Genomic DNA, 19,452 nt, shown 5'->3' with positions numbered 1-19,452 from the left:
CCCCATTGCTATAATGCATTTGGCATTGTTTGTGGGAGTCCATGTTGTAAAATGGAACTGACACCCCCTACTGGCAAATTGGGGGTCATTAGATATCCCCATTTCCTTCCAAATTCACCTGTGTGCACTTTGTGCCCAAAGGTGTGCAGGTTGTGAGACCGCAATCATAACTTTGCAAAGAAACGTGGGTAAAAACTTTTAAAACGCGAATATCGCCATAAAGCTTACTTTTACTCCCAGAATCACCAAACACTCGACCAAATGGTCTCCATGTCGGTTTTAACTTAGGAACACGAGCAGATAACCATGTTCTAAAACAAAACTCGATGGCGTCATGGTTAGAGCGTCCGCTCCGAGTCTGGGAGGTCAGTGGAGGTCAGTTCAAACCCCGGCTGAGTCACACGAAAAGACTTCAAAGTGGCACGAGCTGCTTCCTTGCTTGTTGACGTTCAGCTTTTTAAAGGATAAGAGCATAGAAAATCTCCATAGGAATTGATTTCCATGTGTCGGAGGAAGTTTCTTAAGAAATGCCCCGCTGAGTGTGGTGAGAAAGGCCGTTTCATTGCTGTGGTGTCGCTTGCACCAAGAGAGCTCTGGGAAGTGAGGACACTTCCGCAAAGCTCAGAGGATGTGTATTTGTCTCGTCTACCAGGCCTGTGTTGTATCTCCTGCGCGTGTGTGTGGCCACTACACGATGAGTCTTAGGTCCTGTTAAAATATTTTAAATAAAAAAAAAAAAAAAAAAAACGTTATTCTTTGATGTTGACTGATACGCCTCCGCCCACACTATTCTCAAGTATCACATTTTTACCGGGCATGACCTCTGACCTTTGATACAGAAATCTAATCAGTAGATCTTTGCATCATAATATATACTGTTATGTCTGTGGGGTAGTGATATGTAAATTCAGGTAGATTTGTATAGGTAGGTGCTCCGATGATCGGGTAAGAACCATCACCATGTAATAAGTTTTGTTTCGCCAAATGTCGGGTTGTGTATCTTCGTGGTCATACGAGGATGGCCATCGTGATAACCAGTTGTCGGGGTTATGTTAATTCCCCTGTTCGTCAGACCTCAGTGATATATTTCCTATGTCCCTTTTTGCACCACACCATAGACAGCAGCGCAAGAAATGGGCATTACACTGCATCAAATAATAATAATAAAACCAACCGGAAGCCAGTTCTGAGCACTGCCAATGGGACGGCAACCAGCTACATCACCACAAAGGTCAGGCTGGCTGAGCGCCACGCTCAGAAGGGCAGTAATTGGGTGGGAGTTGACCAACAACCAGGCTGGACCAAGAAGCAACTCGCTGATGTGGAAGAGATGTGCAAATGACGTCAGAGGTGGGACGTAAAAACCGCGTCCGGCCAGGATTCTTCCTCTTCTCTTGTGCCTTCTTGTGCTTTTCATGCTGGATGTGAAAAGAGATGGTTGAGTGCTGATGATTCTCCCCCCTGGTCTTCACGTTCTGGACCTCAGTGCGGGTGGTAGTGTGCCGAGACCTTGCTGGGGATTGTGAGGAGGCCGAGTTGCGAATGAAGAGCTGGGAACGAGGAATGGCACGAAAACTTCTGTTAGACATGGCCAGGAGTGAGAGGACGCTCAGTGAGGCCTAATGGCACGCGAACGGGCGGAATGCAGCCTTCTTCCCGCCAATAACAAAACCAGGTTCAGACTGGCGCTTGGGGCCTGAGACGGGTCTTAACGAGGTGCCAGGAAAGCCGATCAGAGCTAAGTGCACGATAAACCACGTTTTTATTTATCCAGTTATTTTATCCCTCATCTGTGTTTAAGTCTGGTGTGGGTGATGTCCCGGTTAAGAATTTAGTTTTACCGTCGCGTTTTCTTATCGGCATTCCATTTAATAAATCCTTTTATTATTTTTGTACATTTTTAAATCCGCTTTTGTTTGAGTTTGTTTATTGCAGGATTGTGAACTGCCAGCGGGACCACAGGTAAGCGCTTCAGTGTTCCCCTCCCCTTTCTTCCTCCGGTGCATATATATAAAGTCCGCATTTGATCGTCGCCTCGGAGTTAAAGCTTGCTCTGGCCATTTGTGATCCCTGTGGTGTCACCTGGGGAAACACGCGACAATACTTATACCAGGTTTGGTTTTTAGCGTGGAAGGAAAAGACGTCCGAGGTGTCCAGAATCCGAGTCAATCCTTTATTCCAACCGCGACCAATCAAACCCGCTAGTCTCACTTCCGCTTGCACTCGGTACCGGAAGAGCCTTGATCAACCTGAGCTCAAGCATATTTATATAGAACAGAAAACGCAAAATAATACAGTAGCCGACTCCCCATCCTAGTGTGTTCATCGAAAGGAAGGTACAAACAAAATACATGTTGTTGTCGTTGAATAGATGTTGACTGTGAATATAAAAATAAAAGTCAGTGCAAAGTGTAATGGTCAACAGCAAAATGTACTCATAATTATCATGCTTGGAAGTGTCCATGGTGCCCAGAGCAAGTAATCGATGGTTAGGGTACCGTTGTGGTATGTGTCGACCCGCCGGTTTAGGGGAGGATCAGTTCTGGTGCTGCGTCAAGAAAAGCTGGCTTCAAGAGATCTATGGAGACTGTCTCATCACCATCAATAATATTGAGTATGAAGGTCTTTTCAGAGCGTTACTTTGTGAGGTCCGTCATATGGTTGCTACATGGGTTTCCGGCTAGCCTCACACCACATGAATACGTGGATGCACGTAGAAAATTCCTGGAGAATAAAAAACGGGTGTGAAACATGGTGGTGTCGCCTGGAGGCTCTGCATGGCCGTACGAAGTTGGTTGGCATAATTGCTGGCATCAGGCAAGGTGTCATTGGATCGGCCGCTGAGAAGAATTCTCCTGGGAGATGACGTATTGCGCAGTACACTAGCTCTACAGTGGAGCATCCAAGGTCGTCTTTCCAAGTGCAGCAAACGGAAGCTCGAGCGTCAAGGTCACCAATTTAGCATGGAACGAAAAGAGGTCCAAGGCGTTTGGAATCTGAGTCAATCCTTTATTCTAACCGCGATCAACTCACCCGTTCCTCTCGCTTCCGGTTGTACCCTGTACCGGAAAACCCTCGATCAATCCGAGCCCAAGGATATTTACACACGATAACATGAAAGGCAAAATAATGCCGCAACATGGTCAAAATCCCATTACTGGTTCACAAGTTAGCGCAGTAACAGAATTTTTACCTAACGGGACCTGTGACCTTTCACCTCTTGGCCCCATAATCTAATCTGTTTATCTTCACATCATTATGCATAGTTGTACCAAGTTTAACTTGGTTCCCTTCAGCTGTACTTAAGTTATCATGGCAACGAAAATCTATTAGACTCTGACCTTTGACCTATTTACCTCAAAATCAATCAGTTCATCTTTTTATCATAATACATACTTGTACCAACTTTACTCAAAATCTCATTGCTGGTTCACAATTTATCAAGGTATCAGGATTTTAACCGAACATGACCTCTGACCTTTGGACCCCAAAATCGAATCAGTTAACTTTTACATCATAGTACATACCTGATACAAGTGTGATTTAAATCCTTTCAGCCGTTCTCAAGTTATTGTGGTAATGAAAACCTATCACGTACGCACAGAAGGACAGATGGACAGCTGGACAGACAACACAACAACAACAGGCATTTTAAGGCCATTTTCCCTGCTAGAGCGGGGGTTAGCCTTGCGGTCCCTATGACAATCTTCTCCATTTTGCCCTATTTTCTGCATCTCCCCCTTGTTAACCCCCTTGCCCGCATTTCTTCTTCCACCATCTTTAGCGGAGTCTTTCTCGGTCTTCCCGGTCCTCTACTTCCTTCTACATTCATTTCCATCACTCTTCTCAACCAGTCACTTTCATCCTTCAACACATGACCAAACCATCTCAACCTGTTCCTCTTCACAGCATCCATCACAGGCTCCATTCCCATCATCTTTCGCAATTCATCATTTGTCTTCCTCTCTCTCAACGATACTCCACACATCCACTGAACCATTTGCATTTCCACCCTTTCCAGCCTTCGTTGCTGCTCTACATTCATTACCCATGTCTCGCTCCCATAAATCATAACACTTCTCACACATGCAGCATACACCTTTCCCTTCAGCTTCAATGACACTCCCCTCCTCGTCAGCACGCCACTCAGTTCCCGAAACTTCTTCCATGCACATCTCACTCTCGCAACAGTTGCCGAGTCTGATCCACCTTCTCCATTCAGAATGTCTCCTAGCCAGACGGACAATCCAAAAACATATTGCCAACGGCGACTTAATCGGCGGAGGCATAAAAATAAACCGCAAAAACAATGTTGAGATAGTTAATTTAATTGGAGTGTTTATTATCATGCATCTCTTTCCCTCCCTAAATCACAACTTATGCTTGCGAATTATTTATTTGTTAAATTCATTAATTATGCCATATTTTACAAAACCAGAACAAAATTCACAATTTTACAAGAGCACAAGAGCACACACAAACCCCTTTTCCCAAACCAAAAAAATTCCAACTACTTAAGATAAATTAGAAAATATATGCAAGTACTTTTGACACATGTAATCGCATTTACATTCTTAAAGCATCATTGTTATAATTTTTTTTTCAAAAGAAAAAGCAGCAATTGGTTTCCGAAAGGTTATTTGGAAAAGATTTATATTGTAAAACAACTGTTGCTTTCAATCCGCTCATTTCCATTGCTGACCCAATCAAGTTGCAAATTAGGAGGCCACGCAGTTTTAGTTGAAACTTGGAATGCCACTGAGGCCAACAGGTGCCGAGTTCATACCCTCCACTGACGTTACAGCCAAAACTTCCATGAAGAACCACCTTTGGAGGCCATTTTTCCCCGCAGAGCAGGGGTTGGCCTTTTTTGGGCACCGTGGTCCCCTTTTTGAAGCAATGTTTTATGGCCGGATGCCCTTCCTGCCGCCAACCCTGTTAGTCGCCTCTTGCGACACACAGGGAATTACCAGTGAACTGGTACTCAATTTGCCGACCTCAGAAGGATGACAGGCTGAGTCAACCCTCCTGGTGTTAATTCAGCGATTGACTGGGATTCGAACCCAGGATCCTAGGATCCCAAGCCGGCACCCTAACCGCTAAGCCAACACCAGGCTCCAGCCAAAACTCCCATGGATCGTCTGAAACATGCTATTGTGAAAACAATGTGCAATTAACACCTGTGGAACATTGCTGGGTGAGCGGTAGGGGCGGGGGACTCCACATAGGGTATGATCCATCAGTTTTGATGATGTGAACTAAGTGCATTTTGTGCAGTTTCATTGCAGGAAAATAACAATATAATCTTGCGGAAAATTGCCTCGTCGCCATCGTGCAAGGTCCGACAGGATGTACGAGACTGCGACCGCTGTTTTTTCGGAGCAAGATCAAACAAAAGGCCAGGAAACCAGGGTGCGAAGGGCAGTAGTGGGCAGTAAGCAGTTTTCCCTCAAACGTCAGCAACCTCCGGGTTGTTTTGCGGCTCCATCTGCCTTCGCGTTTCCCTAAACCCAACAGAGTGGATGGACTTTGATTAGCACAGACTATGACCTGTGAACAGCCATGTAAACATGCAGGAAAGTTCCAATCCATAATAACTCTTGAAAGTAATGGCATAAGCAAAAGTGCGTTCACACGTTGCTCGCTATAAACAGGCAATTAAGAAGGAAGCCGCTTCTTGAAAGTGATAACAAGTACTCGAGACAACACAGTTTGTTTACAAGAATATTTAAGAGTCATAATCTGCATGGGGTCAGACACTCAAATTTAACCCCTTTACTGATATTGTAAATAACATTTCACTGGACACTGCAAAATTGGAAAGGCTTCAAATAGATGTGATACAAATGCAATTGTGACGAGAAGACATCTCAAAATGCAAGGCCCATCCACGTCCGCTTTGTATTCAAAACTAAAGAAGAGCTAGAAAAATATAAAAATAAGAGTAAATATTTATTAATTAGTATTACTCATATCTTATGAAAATGTAGCAAACGTGGATGCCACCAAAACTCCAAAATTGACATTTAAGAGTTATTGGGCCTACAGAGAGGTTCCCAACCTGGTTCTACTTCTGGTTCTACTTCTGGTTGCAACACCAGTACCGGCCTCAAGCGGCCACCCAAGGCCAGCAGATGAGCACGTACTTTAGCCTTACTCCCGTGTATATTATACTCCAGCCAGAGCTCCAATAAACCCCGGGGGTGAGCCGTATCACATTGCTCACCGAAAGTAGGCTGATAAGGGTACTGTGGTGGGGAAACCCACCTGCCCTAGTTCTCTTAAATAAAGGTTTGTTGAAAATTTGATGACAAAAGCTGAAATTGTAAATAAAGAAACACGGAAGCGATTACAAAACCCAACCGTCTCGCGATGTGTGTTGGTCGGGCCTATAAGGTCTATTTGTATTGTCCTTTGACATTTTGACCCAATTATTAATCTTCTCCATATTTTCATTAAAAAGTTGTTTTTTGAAAATTTGATGACAAAAGCTCAAATGGTGAAAAAGTTATGGCCTGGACAGGCATACACAATGAGGTGATTGCAAAACCCCATCTCCTGCTGCGTGAACAGGCTAACAACAACAACATTATATCGCAAACAAAGAGCGATTCTGCAAATACACTAATGCACCTACCCACTACACTTGGTCCTTGGTTAACGTCGTGGTTAAGTCCTTGAAATCAACGACGTTTAAAAAAAAAAAAAAAAACCACGACGTTAAATGGATCAATTTATCTCATAAGAAATAAATGTATCTAGACTACGTAATAGCGAGTTATGGGTAAATAATCACGATGTTCCTTGAAACCTTGGTATATAATTATTATAGACGTTATAAGGAAACAACATTAACCGGGACCCGGGACGGCGTTAAACGAGGACACTTTGTACTTAGTTATACTGTAACAGCACTTTGTTGAAGCAAACTGGAACCATTTCTTTTTTTTTTTTTTACTTTTCTTCAGAAGATAGTGGCTCATGGAAGAGCGATGTGACGAAGGGTATGAATTAACACAGTGAAGTGGGGCAACAGACACAATAAAGCAAGGGAATGAAAGAACAGGAAAAGAAGAGAGAGAGGAGGGAAGGGAACACAGTAACCTGTGAGCAAGAGGGTTGGTGAGGAAGGGTTAATGAAATCAATAAGGATTTTGGTTATGATTGACATGAGATAGTGGTGTACCACCTGCTTTAAGCTGTGGAGAGCAGAGTAGGATTGAAAGGCCTTGGCAAGGCAGTTCCACAGACAGGAAAACCATTTACATGCCAGAAACCCTCTTCTGGTGAAACTGCCAAAATCAAGACTCTCTGCTCACCTTCACTCTTTCATTCCTCTTTTTACCCACCCCTGGACCAAACTCCCATACTCTCTTCAATCCCACTCCTCCCTCCAGGTCTTTAAAACAGCTGTTCACCACCATCTCTTATCTTCCCCCATCCAAAACCTTGATATTTTCTAACCCCGTTAAAACACCACAACTCCAACTCTTTCAATCTCCGACTTCATTCCTGAAATTCCTAGTTCTGTCAATTTGTTTTATACCATGTCCCCTTCCCTCCTCCTCCCCTCCACCACAGCCCTCTCCCTTCCACAGATCTACCGACGTCCCTGTTCTCTACTGTTGTTGTGGTGCTTGTGTGCTCCACTCTCTCTCTCCCCCTCTTATCTCCTACTCCCTTTATTGTAAGTTTTATGTGTCCGTGCATGTTTTCATGTTTAACATGTTAGCTTTTGCACGAGCCTCGATCCTGCATACAACAACAACAACAACAACAGGGATTTTAAGGCCATTTTCCCTGCTAGAGCGGGGGTTAGCCTTACGGGCCCAATGACAATCTTCTCCATTGCCCAGAGAACCAGAAGTAGAACTGGCCCTATTTTCTGCATCTCCCCTTGTTAACCCCCTTCCCCGCATTTCTTCTTCCACCACCTTTCCAAGTCTTTCTCGGTCTTCCCCGTCCTCTACTTCCTTCTACATTCATTTCCATCAGTCTTCTTAACCAGTCACTTTCATCCTTCCTCAACACATGACCAAACAATCTCAACCTGTTTCTCTTCACAGCATCCATCACAGGCTCTATTCCCATCATCTTTCGCAATTCATCATTTTTCTTCCTCTCTCTCAACGATACTCCACACATCCACCGAACCATTCGCATTTCCATCCTTTCCAGCCTTCGTTGCTGTTCTACGTTCATTACCCATGTCTCGCTCCCATAAATAATAACACTTCTCACACATGCAGCATACATGTTTCCCTTCAGCTTCAACGACACTCCCCTCCTCGTCAGCATGCCACTCAGTTCCCGAAACGTCTTCCATGCACATCTCACTCCAGCAAACCTCGCCGAGTCTGATCCAGCTTCTCCATCCAACATGTCTCCTAGGTAGCAAAACGTTTTCACACCTTCCAGCTTCACGCCGTCTCCAAGATCCAACTCAACATTTCCTCCATCTGCAGCTCCCTCTGTGCACACCTTACACTTGAATGTAGCTGCCACACTGGTTAATGACCCCCTCACACAACTACCTTTTGATTCTTTCCACCTCACCACATGCTTTACCACTTGCCATCACCTTCGTCTTTCTGATATTCACCTTCAGACCTTTTGTCTCCATACATTCCTTCCACTTGTTCATCTTCTCCTTCAGTCCATCCATACTCTCCGCAATCAACACCAGATCATCTGCATGCTACAACTCCCACGGTAAACCCTCCTTTACATTCCGAGCCAGCACCTCCATCACAGCTACAAATAGTAGTTGACTTAGTACTGATCCCTTATGCACTCCCACCTTCACCTCAAACTCACCACTGTTCCCGTCTTTCATCCTTACAGCTGTGCACGCTCTTTTGTACATTGCCATCACTACTCTGATCAACCATTCCTCCACTCCTAACTTCCGCAATGCCCATGTCACTACTTCACGTGGAACCCTATCGAATGCTTTCTCCAGATCAACAAACCCAAGAAACAACTTCTTACACTTCTCCATGTCGTTCTCCTGCAACTGCCTCACAATGAAAAGCGCGTCTGTTGTTCCTCTTCCTGGCATAAATCCAAACTGCATTTCGTCGATCTTCACCTTCTTCCTTCTCCTCCTCTCCAACACCCTTTCCAATACCTTCATTCCATGCTCCAATGACTATCGCTTAAAAACATACAAAAAACTATTTCCATAAATTTTACATAAACTTACTTATAAATTAAGTACTTATGAAGTTATAAATTAAACATAAATTAATGTATTTACGTAAATAATAAATTAAATTTTTACTTTACATAAAAATTAAAAAACATACAAAAAATTTGATTTTTTTTTTTAAATAATAGATTCTGCATACCAAAAAACAAAAACATGAACCATCCCATGAAACAGATTGAAAAGAAAAAACTCAAATACACAGTCATGTAACCATTCAATGAAATAAAACCAAAAAAAACAAGGAACTAACGTAATACTTTCACAGATAAATGTGGCTTTTCAACAGTGCTGCAACTTAAAGGAGCTTTACCCACTTCAACCTGTCGTACACTTCCACAAGTGAAATGATTTTCCAAATTACATGCTTGGCTCGGCTGGGGGATGAGTGTGCATAAAGCCGTAGGTGCACATCGAATGTATATTTGGTTTATTGGAGAAAGCTGCAAGATAATTAAAATTTTCTGATTGCTGATGTTCAAGGTGTTTTATGTTTTGCCTACAACAATCAAGGCTTGTGGAAGAGCAAGATGATGGAGGGTGGGAAGGGCCATGGTGTTTCCCCACCACATCAGTGCTTTGGTGGGGATGCTGCTGCTGCTGCTACTACTACTACTACTACTACTACTACTACTACTACTACTACTACTACCACTACTACAACACTTTCCAAGCTAAGGGGTGTAGTAACCCTTTTGCAGTTCGTTCCCTTGGGACAGGAGGAATGTGAGGGTAGGCCAGGGTTTTTGTTTTTTTGTCTATGGTGCCGGCGATTGCTCACCACCTACTCTTCGCGGAGGACTCCATGGGACACACCAACTAATGCCGCAAGGTGAAAAAGTGTTTGAACTGGTAGACAGTTGGGCAACACTTGGACACAAGCAAGGGAATAAATGAAGAAGAAAGAGAGAGGGGAATGGACGAACAGCAACTTGCAAGGAAGGAGATTGGATTAGAAGAGGGCACTAAAGATTTTGGGTAAGGATGGGCGATGACGTATTATGAAGGTGCACCACCTGCTTGAATCGCTGGAGGAAAGATTAGGACAGAACAGGTTCAGCGGTTCTATAGATGGGTGAGGCAAGGAACAAAAGAGTTGAGGTGTATAGTCGATGTAGATTGAGGTGGAGAACAAAATATTCTTCATCTGTGACAATTTGATACCCATATTACTGCAAGTGCATTGGCACAATGGCTGCTTAGTTGCTTCCATCCCACTGATAGGCCGGATCAGGATCCGGATCTGAACCAAAATCGAATCGGCTTATTCTTGTCGCCGAACCAACTCATTCACCTGATTTTGTCATAATCCATCGAGAACGTTTTGAAATAGTGATTTGTATGTATAGTTTATGGCCCCATCAATCAATTGTGAAGAATCACTTAGAGAATTTTAAACATTCTCGTATCTGGATCTTCACCAAAATCGAATCAATTCGTCCTGATCACACAGCCACCCTGTCCACAAAGTTTCGTCCGAATCCCTCCACAACCTCCTGAGGTAGCTTACCTTTAAGCTGTCTAGTCTGGGTTCAGTTCTTGACCGGACTATATGAAACCATAAAATTGGTGCATTACAGGCAGGGCATTGAATCACAAAGTGTGCAGTCCCTCAGATGGACGTTAGGCTGGGTGACCCATCTGCTAGCATTAATTGGTGGATGTTAAAGATCCCATGGTGACTTTCGTAAAGAGTAGGTGAGTTATGGCTGGCAACCCAAACAAACTACAAATCCTGCCATCTTCAGTCGAATGTCAGGCCAAGCCAGGTGGTCCATGAAAAACCAGAGCCAAATATTTTCCTCCTGCCAACTCCACCAGAAGGTGTGAATAATTAGTGCTGTTGTGCTTGTTGTCAATTAATTGGTCAAGGACAATAATTGTGCTTGTCAAGGACAACTTGTCAAGGACTTGTCAAGGACAAGTTGTGCAATAATAATTGGTGAAGGACATTTTGCGTCACACATACTTTGTGCTTGTTATCCTGCGATCTTTGTATGGCCCACAGAACAGCAGCAGTATCCACCTCCTTGCTGCTCGGAAGCATTTGGTCCAAGGAAACCTAAAATAACAAGAACACGGTTATGAGAAAATAACGCAAAGGCGACTCCAAAAGTGAACATCTTTCAAGGTTCTCCTAAACCCAGTGTATGCAGGTCTAAATTTCACATCAGGCATAGTCTTTGCTCTTCATGGTGTCTATTTATAGGGTTATCCATAGCACTTAGTCCCAATAAAAAAATATTAGTGGAAAAATGATCATTCTTGGCATGACTTTCCAAGTACAGAACATTTATAGTAACTGTTTAGGGGCAAGAAGTGCCTGAAATGACAAACCCAGGTGATGCCACAGGAAATTCTGCTTAAATTTTAGGACTGACGGAATCCAGCTGGTGCAGGGTGTGCAAAATGTGCAGCAAACAGGTTGGCATCAAGATAGTGAGGTGGTTCTTTTATGCGTTATCCTGGTATTATTATTCAATCATTTATATGAGGCACCTCATAATTGATTTGCATCATTCATTGAGGGGTAGAGCACTGACGCTGATGCAGTGTCCCCAGGGGAGGAATTTGGCCAGGGTGCCAGCACACACGACGGCCTGCACTTGCATAAGACAACATGGGGTCTTTAACGCCCAGCGAGCGAATGCTGGCAGACGGGACCCTGGCTCAACGTACCATCCGACAGAAGGCTCGCTTGGTGATGCAACACCATGCACTGCTTTTACATCTATCAAAAACTTTAATGTCCACCAGTAAATGCTAGCAGATATCCCCTCCGAAGGATCATATTTATTGACGATACATTTATTGACGATACATTTATTACTTTATACATTATTACATTATTAAATTAATTACATTAATTACAATTAATTACAATTACAATTACAATTAAATGACATTAATTACAATACATTATTACATTAAGATACATTTATTGACGTTATTCCCTGCATGCCAAACACTATAGGGTGACTGTTTATAGTCGAATGTCCGTGTAATTCATATAAAAAGTACAGTGATGTCTCCAAATGCCATTTCTCTGTGTAATGTATGCACAAGCTCTTCCAAGACTCGGTTGTGTCCGCTCCGAGTTTGAGAAGTCGTGGATTCAAATCCTGACTGAGTCATACAAAAGCCCTTAAAAATGGTACATGCTGTTTCCTTGGTTTACGTTCAGTATTTAAAAGGATAAGAGCACGGACAATCCCATAGGTAGGCATTCATGGGGAGGAGGAAACGCCTTCTTCGGAAATGCTCTGCTGAGTGCTGTGAGAAAGGAATTGTGATTGTTGTGGCGTCGCTGGTACCCAGAGTGCCCCGGGAAATGATAGAACTTCCCTCAAACTCAGTGGCTGTGTTTGTCTCATCTAACGGTCGTGTGTTGTATCTTGTGTAGTCTTCTGTATGCCAATGTGTGTGAGATGGTGTGTGGCAGCCCCAATATGAACCTTAGATCCTGTAAAAATAAATAAATAAATAAAAGAATAGCTTAGAATAATGTTGAGGCAGAACATGTTAAACTACTACAACAGCACTCTTCGATGTCGCGACGTCGACCGATATGCCTCCACCCACATTATTACAACACTAGCGGGGTCACCCGTGGGAATCCCACGGGCATGGATGTGTGTGACATTTCGACATATTGAGTTAGATGCTGCACCTGCACATTCAGTTATATAAAATGGTTACTGGCAATAATTGATCACATCCACAAATGATGTAATCCACACAATTTATGTACTTTACATAACGTTAATAGGAATACATACATGCCCGTGTAGATGGGAAATACAGTTTGTTTGAAAGAAATCACAAATATCAGAAGAAAGTTTTAAAAATTTAGAACTATTCTCACTCAGAGTTAAACAACACCGTAATATTATGCGGTTGCTTCAACGTTTTCGTTGAATTATATGTCATCATTGTGAGATTTTTTTGGAATTTTTTTTTTTGAAATGAGATTTTTAGGCAAAACGGCAAAAAAGCATCAGAACAGCTGTGAAACAACATCAAAACAGCAGTGAAAAAGCATCAAAACAACAGTGGAAAGCGTCAAAACAGCAGTGAAAAAGCATCAAAACAGCTGAAAAAGCATCAAAACAGCTGAAAAAGCATCAAAACAGCAGTGAAAAAGCATCAAAACAGCAGTGAAAAAGCATCAGAACAGCTGTGAAAAAACAGCACTGAAAAAGCATCAAAACAGCAGTGAAAAAGCATGAAAACAGCAGTAAAAAGCATCAAAACAGCAACAATAGTCCGGTGATTTTTCAATCACCGCAACTAAATGTGTCGGAGTAATTAACTATTTTCCTTCGTGACCTCCTTTTGTTGCCTGAATGGTGTCACTGCAGGACCTCCGGGTAAACAACATTACGGGTGAAGATTCCACTGCGGCCATCAATTTTTCCCTGTTGGCCATTACTGACTACCTTTACCTTGACATCCTCAAATCGTTTAGCACGCGACAATGCAACATATAATTGGCCATGGCTGAAGACGGGTTCTGGTAGGTAAATCCCAACTTTGTGTAATGTTTGACCTTGACTCTTGTTTATTGAGAAAGAGAATGCCACACGAACTGGAAATTGATGGCGTTTGAGTACGAATGGTAGTGTTGTATCGGAAGGTGCAATACTAATCCTGGGTAAAAATGTGCGTGTTCCTTTGTGACTGCCAGAAATTATTTCTCCATCTATTATGTTTGGCAACAATCTTTTAACAACCAATCTTGCACCATTGCACAGTCCCTGTTTCGGATCAAAGTTACGGAGTAACATGATGACAGCACCATCTTTGAGACGAAGTTTGTGCAATGGCATTCCAGAAGGAGTTAATTGATTTAGGAATTCCATAGGATAATTTAGTGCCTCTTCAGGGTCATCACAGACAATGGAATCAGCGCTGAAGTACGTCTTTTCTTCCCCAGGAAATGCATCCAGTATCTCATCGTTGATCACAAATGTGGATTCATTCTTTGGACACAACACGGCTCGTTGTGCCAGCGCATCATAGTTTGAATGGATTTCGTTCAAATTACCAAAAACAGCCTCTGCTAAAGACATGTTGTCTTCTACACAGATACGATCAGGCAGTCGTATTAAATCTGAGTCAGGAATTGTTTCCACAGTCCCATTTCCAACCGACAGTAACCATTTTGAGAATTCTTCGTCATCATTAGCTCTCATGTTTGATTTTAAGTTCAGCAGTTTGAACTTTGGCCACAACTTGCTACGCTTGATGCATGTGGCGATGATTGCTGCAGGTGCAGCGCGAGGTACAACGGGCAAAACCTGCCTGAAGTCCCCACCAAGAAGTAAGACCTTTCCACCAAAAGGAATGTTGTTGCTGGTTACATCCCGGAGACATCGATCAACAGCCGCTAAAGCATATGCTGGAGCCATAGGTGCTTCATCCCAAAGGAATAGGTTGGCCTTCCTTAGAGTATCTGCATCTTTACTCGTAGGTGATATGTTGCATGTGGAGTTTTCCAAAATGGGCACTGGCAATTTAAATCGATGATGCGATGTACGGCCCCCTGCTAGCAATGTTGCTGCAATGCCCGAGTACGCCATTGGAAGAACCAAACGACACTGGCCTTGCAAGATGTGCAGAAGCGTATTATAGAGAAAGGTCTTGCCACTTCCGCTCGGTCCATCAACGAAAAACAACCGGTTGCCTGTGTACTGGTCCCTACAATGAACGGCCTGTAGGACCTCATCTACAATTTTGATTTGGTCATCATTTAGTAGTTGTCTGTTGTTTTCACCTTTTTCATGTTCATCTCCCGGTACATACTGATAATCATCGCTCGAAAGATCTTCAACAGTGTCTGGAGGTACTGGTAACTGAAATGCTTCCAAGGTCTGTCCATGTCTCAGGAGGAAGGACTGTATTTCTCGCAATGCCATGAAAATACTTTGTTCCAAGATATGGCCGCTGTGCACAAAATCTTCGCAAAGGTCGTTTTTATATTTTTCCCACAGTGCCGACGTGTCTGTTGGTGTGCAGAATATGCATAGGGTTGCAAAAAGAGATCTCAATTGTTGTGGCATGGCAAAGATAACTCCATCAGCTAAGGACCTGTCCCATTCTGTATCATCTTCTGTTAAATGTAATTTCCTGGCTGCATCCTTGTATGTTTCACAAACTGCTCCATCTACGGTTCTGAGATCTTCAAATGATGTTTTAGCAGGGCAGTGCAGCAGGAGTACACGAAGATGAAAGCGCTCAATGTCCATAGGGCTTGCCGAAACCATGCGTCCGATAACCTTGTTGCCGCCCCGGCGTCGAAGTTTCCATGTCTTTCGTCCATCTTCAAATACGTAATATTTTGGAATGTCATGGTACAGATAACTTCGTGCCTCAGGGTCTCTCTGGTTTAACTGAAACCAAGCTGTAAGTGTTGTACCCCTATGTCGTACAATGGCTTCTTCCTCGTTACCATCCCTGAACACAACAGTCTGCAATTCAGGTAAGTGTACCGCAAGTCTGGTGATGGAATGGGACTGTTTGTGCATTTCAAATTCCATCAATCTCCATGCTGCCTCTGGGGCACTGACATATCTACAGTCCAAATAGGTCTTTATTTCGTCCACCTCCACTCTCCCGCGCTCTCGAATTTCGATGCTGGCACAGTCATGTCCCTTGTACACATATTTAAATAAGTACTTTATACTCTTTATGCTTGCGCAAACCTCAATGTTGATGTGTGCTCTGTACTTCTTCAGTAAATAAGCATTGAATGGGACGACATATTGGCAATCAACATCGGTTCCATGAACGGTTATGGTGGGTCCATTTGGGGGACGCTTGTAAAGGGCATAGCCATCTATGCTCGCAAGTGTCTCTGCAGCATACGCTTTTGGAAAGCCTTTACTGCACACTCCATCTTTCACACAAATCGAATGGCGATTTAAATTGCCACACGGACCATGTATCATGTGAGACTTCACCAAGGAATGGATCTCTGGTGACTCATTTGAATTAGGAATTTGTGCGGAAACAATTCTGTCAATGTCTTCAGCGGTACAAATTTTATCTTCTTGGCACAGCATGAGTAATATGTGGGCATGCGGTAGGCCACGCTTCTGATACTCGACGACGTAGAGAAATGCACGTACTTTGCCCAACACGTGCTTCTTCGTTATATCGTCGATTAACTCTTTTAATTTCAGATGAAACACGCGTGCCACTAAATCTGGTCTGCCTTCAGCTCGTTGGTGTTGGCCGATGTTTTCTTGTATCTCTGTCCATTTTGGATTACACGTGAACGTGATGAAAAGATCTGGTTTTCCGAATTTGCGAACAATGGCCATAGCATCTTGGTAGTTCTGCTGCATAGCTCTGGGACTCCCTGCAAAACTCGACGGCAAAATGACGATACGACCGACAGGACGTTGGTTATCAGCAGCAACGTTCTGGACGTGGTCCAGTAGTCCTCTGTATTCCATGGCTCTAAGGGTTTCCTGATTTTGTTTGAAGTATTGCAGTCGATTTGCTTCTGCCTTGCAATATCCGTCGACAACATACTGCTGGAACAATTTCCCCGAAGAATGGATAGTGCTGAATTCATTTCGAATAGCCAGTCGGTAGGCATAGAATTCACGATGAGTTACCTTGTTTCGAACCGCAGTCTGTCGCTGGTGAGGCATGTTTATCATCCATCCAGGCTCGCCATGTGGAAAGAGAATGGGATATGTCATGGGATCAATGTGAGAGGAAAGTGGAGAGAGATTGTGTAAGCCCTGGTCATGCAAATGAACCTGGAAATCCCTGTTTGCAGGTGGTTCACCATCTTGTCCACTAACGAAGACAGCAGCAATTTCATCAGCAGTTGGTATGTTGTAACGTCTTTGGTCGTCTGCACACAGTCGACGAAAATGCATTTCCAAGGTAGAAGGGAGGCGATCTTCAAGGACAGCTTTCCTGATTTCTTCCTGTTCACGCTCGAACATAGTCTTGTAACATGTGACATAAGGATTAACGTCAGATAGTATGTTGTGCAGTTCTGCCATCAATTCTTGCAAACATCTGTGATTCTCAGGTCGATTCATACGTTCCTTTGTAGCTTGAGCTGTATCCAAAATAAATAATTGTGCAAATTGTGCTTGTTCATGTACATGTGATGGATGTAATGGACCACAGCGATGGTAAATTTGACCGTGGATTTTGAAACAGTATGGTCCATTTCCTGGAGGAGATGAGATCTGAGCACCCATTGATGCAAAAGCTAATGCCGAATTGTAATTCCGGATATTGTCTCGGAAGTTGCGACATTTTCCATCGTCACCCTGATAAAGTTGTTGCAGTCGAGCAGGTACGGCAAATAGTGGAGGCAATTTAACTTTTCCCTTGGAACAACACAGTGTAAATCCATCCCCTTGTCCTGTTGATTCATTTGTGAAATGGTGTGCAGAACAGTACACACATGGTGACGTCATTGGACCGCATTTATGCTCTTGAACAATATTATCGGATACTTCGGCCGGATTCATTATGGCTGCGGTTGTATATGTTTGCTGAGCACTCCAACGTCTTTGTTGCTCAGCATGCCGTGCGAGTCTGTGTTGGCGTTCATCGACGGTCTCGTTCTCGCACCTCATCGTTGTTGCAGCAGCATCCTGTGCGAGTCTGTGTTCACGTTCGTCGAGGGTCTCGTTCTCCCTCCTCATCGTTGTTGCAGCAGCATCCTGTGCGAGTCTGTGTTCACGTTCGTCGAGGGTCTCGTTCTCCCTCCTCATCGTTGTTGCAGCAGCATCCTGTGCGAGTCTGTGTTCACGTTCGTCGAGGGTCTCGTTCTCCCTCCTCATCGTTGTTGCAGCAGCATCCTGTGCGAGTCTGTGTTCACGTTCGTCGAGGGTCTCGTTCTCCCTCCTCATCGTTGTTGCAGCAGCATCCTGTGCGAGTCTGTGTTCACGTTCGTCGAGGGTCTCGTTCTCCATCCTCATCGTTGTTGCAGCAGCATCCTGTGCGAGTCTGTGTTCACGTTCGTCGAGGGTCTCGTTCTCCCTCCTCATCGTTGTTGCAGCAGCATCCTGTGCGAGTCGGTGTTCACGTTCCTCAACTGTCTCGTTCTCCTGTCTCATTCGTTTTCTTGCTGCAACCTGTTCAAGTCTGCATTGACGTTCGTCGACGGACTCGTTCTCCCGTCTCATTCGTTTTCTGGCTGCATCCTGTTCAAGTCTGCATTGACGTTCGACGACGGACTCGTTCGCCCTTCTCATTCGTTTTCTAGCTGCATCCTGTTCAGGTCTGCGTTCTTCATCCATTTTGGAAATGGAAGTTTCCACGCACCGCATGAATTGTCACGATCCTCAATAGGAAGTGTCTCATAATTATCAAATGACAAATGGCAAGTAAATTACATTGTGAAAATTTAATATTTCAAATAGACCTATTTAAAGTGTATGCGCAAATAACTAATAAATAAAAAAACGAAGAAATATGTCTCGGTAATTTCCTGAACTCGGTAATTTCTCGGTAATTTTACTTCCGGCTAAAAATGTTGAATGAAATAAAAACGAAGAAATATATGTCGTTTTGTGACGACTGTCACCAAAGGTAAACGGTGAATTCACTCGGTTTATTCGGTTCGGCTCGGTTTAAAGAAAAAGCGATAATGTCGAAATGTTGACGTCTGTGTCATGTTGGGCGGTGTATGATACTTGTTGGCTGTTGGGCGGTGATATGGTGTATTTTTAAAAATATATCTCTGCGTTTTCCCGCGTTGCTGACACCGAGTCTAAAACCATGATGGTGAGTTATATTGGAGATAAAGGCGTGAGAGAGACTCAATGGCCTTGAAGTTACAGGCATTTGAGAATTCATTTCGTTCTATAAACGGCAACTTTCATCGGATTTTCTTCTCGTTTTTTTTCAACCGAGTCTAAAACTATGTTAGCGACTGTGAAAAATGAAATGATATATCGAATTTAAAATAGATATCGACACATTGCCGTCGGTGTCATGTTGGGCGGTGTATGATACACCATGACGCGATTTTAAAATATATATCTCTGCATTTTCCCGCGTGTGTGGAATGTTTGTGGAAAATTAAAGATTTCAAATAAACCTATTTAAAGTGTATGCGCACATAACTAATAAAAAAAACGAAGAAATATCTCTCGGTAATTTCCTGAAACATATTTTACTTCCGGCTAATATGTTGAATGAAATAAAAACGAAGAAATATATGTCGGCATCATTGTTGACGTTTTTGTGACGACTATCATCAA

General features: G+C 43.4%; 1 protein-coding gene across 2 annotated transcripts in view; it reads right to left on the bottom strand.

The window, feature by feature from the left end:
• Positions 1-4,312: 4,312 nt before the first annotated feature.
• The window catches only part of NISCH (nischarin), a 111,924-nt gene continuing 96,784 nt past the window's right edge, over positions 4,313-19,452 (bottom strand). For both annotated transcript variants that reach the window (XM_068112178.2, XM_078775638.1), the window contains 2 exons: positions 11,178-11,270; positions 4,313-5,504 (listed from right to left, as the gene is read on the bottom strand). In XM_068112178.2, coding sequence (XP_067968279.2) covers positions 5,457-5,504; positions 11,178-11,270 — 141 coding nt within the window. In that variant the 3' untranslated portion in view covers positions 4,313-5,456. The remainder of the gene's footprint in view (positions 5,505-11,177; positions 11,271-19,452) is intronic.

Source organism: Myxine glutinosa, chromosome 4 (genome assembly GCF_964187855.1).
Source record: "Myxine glutinosa chromosome 4, kmMyxGlut1.1, whole genome shotgun sequence".
In the NCBI taxonomy this organism is placed as follows: Eukaryota; Metazoa; Chordata; class Myxini; order Myxiniformes; family Myxinidae; genus Myxine; species Myxine glutinosa.
The sequence above is the reverse complement of the archived record's forward strand: the minus strand, read 5'-3'. Positions and strand labels throughout refer to the sequence as shown.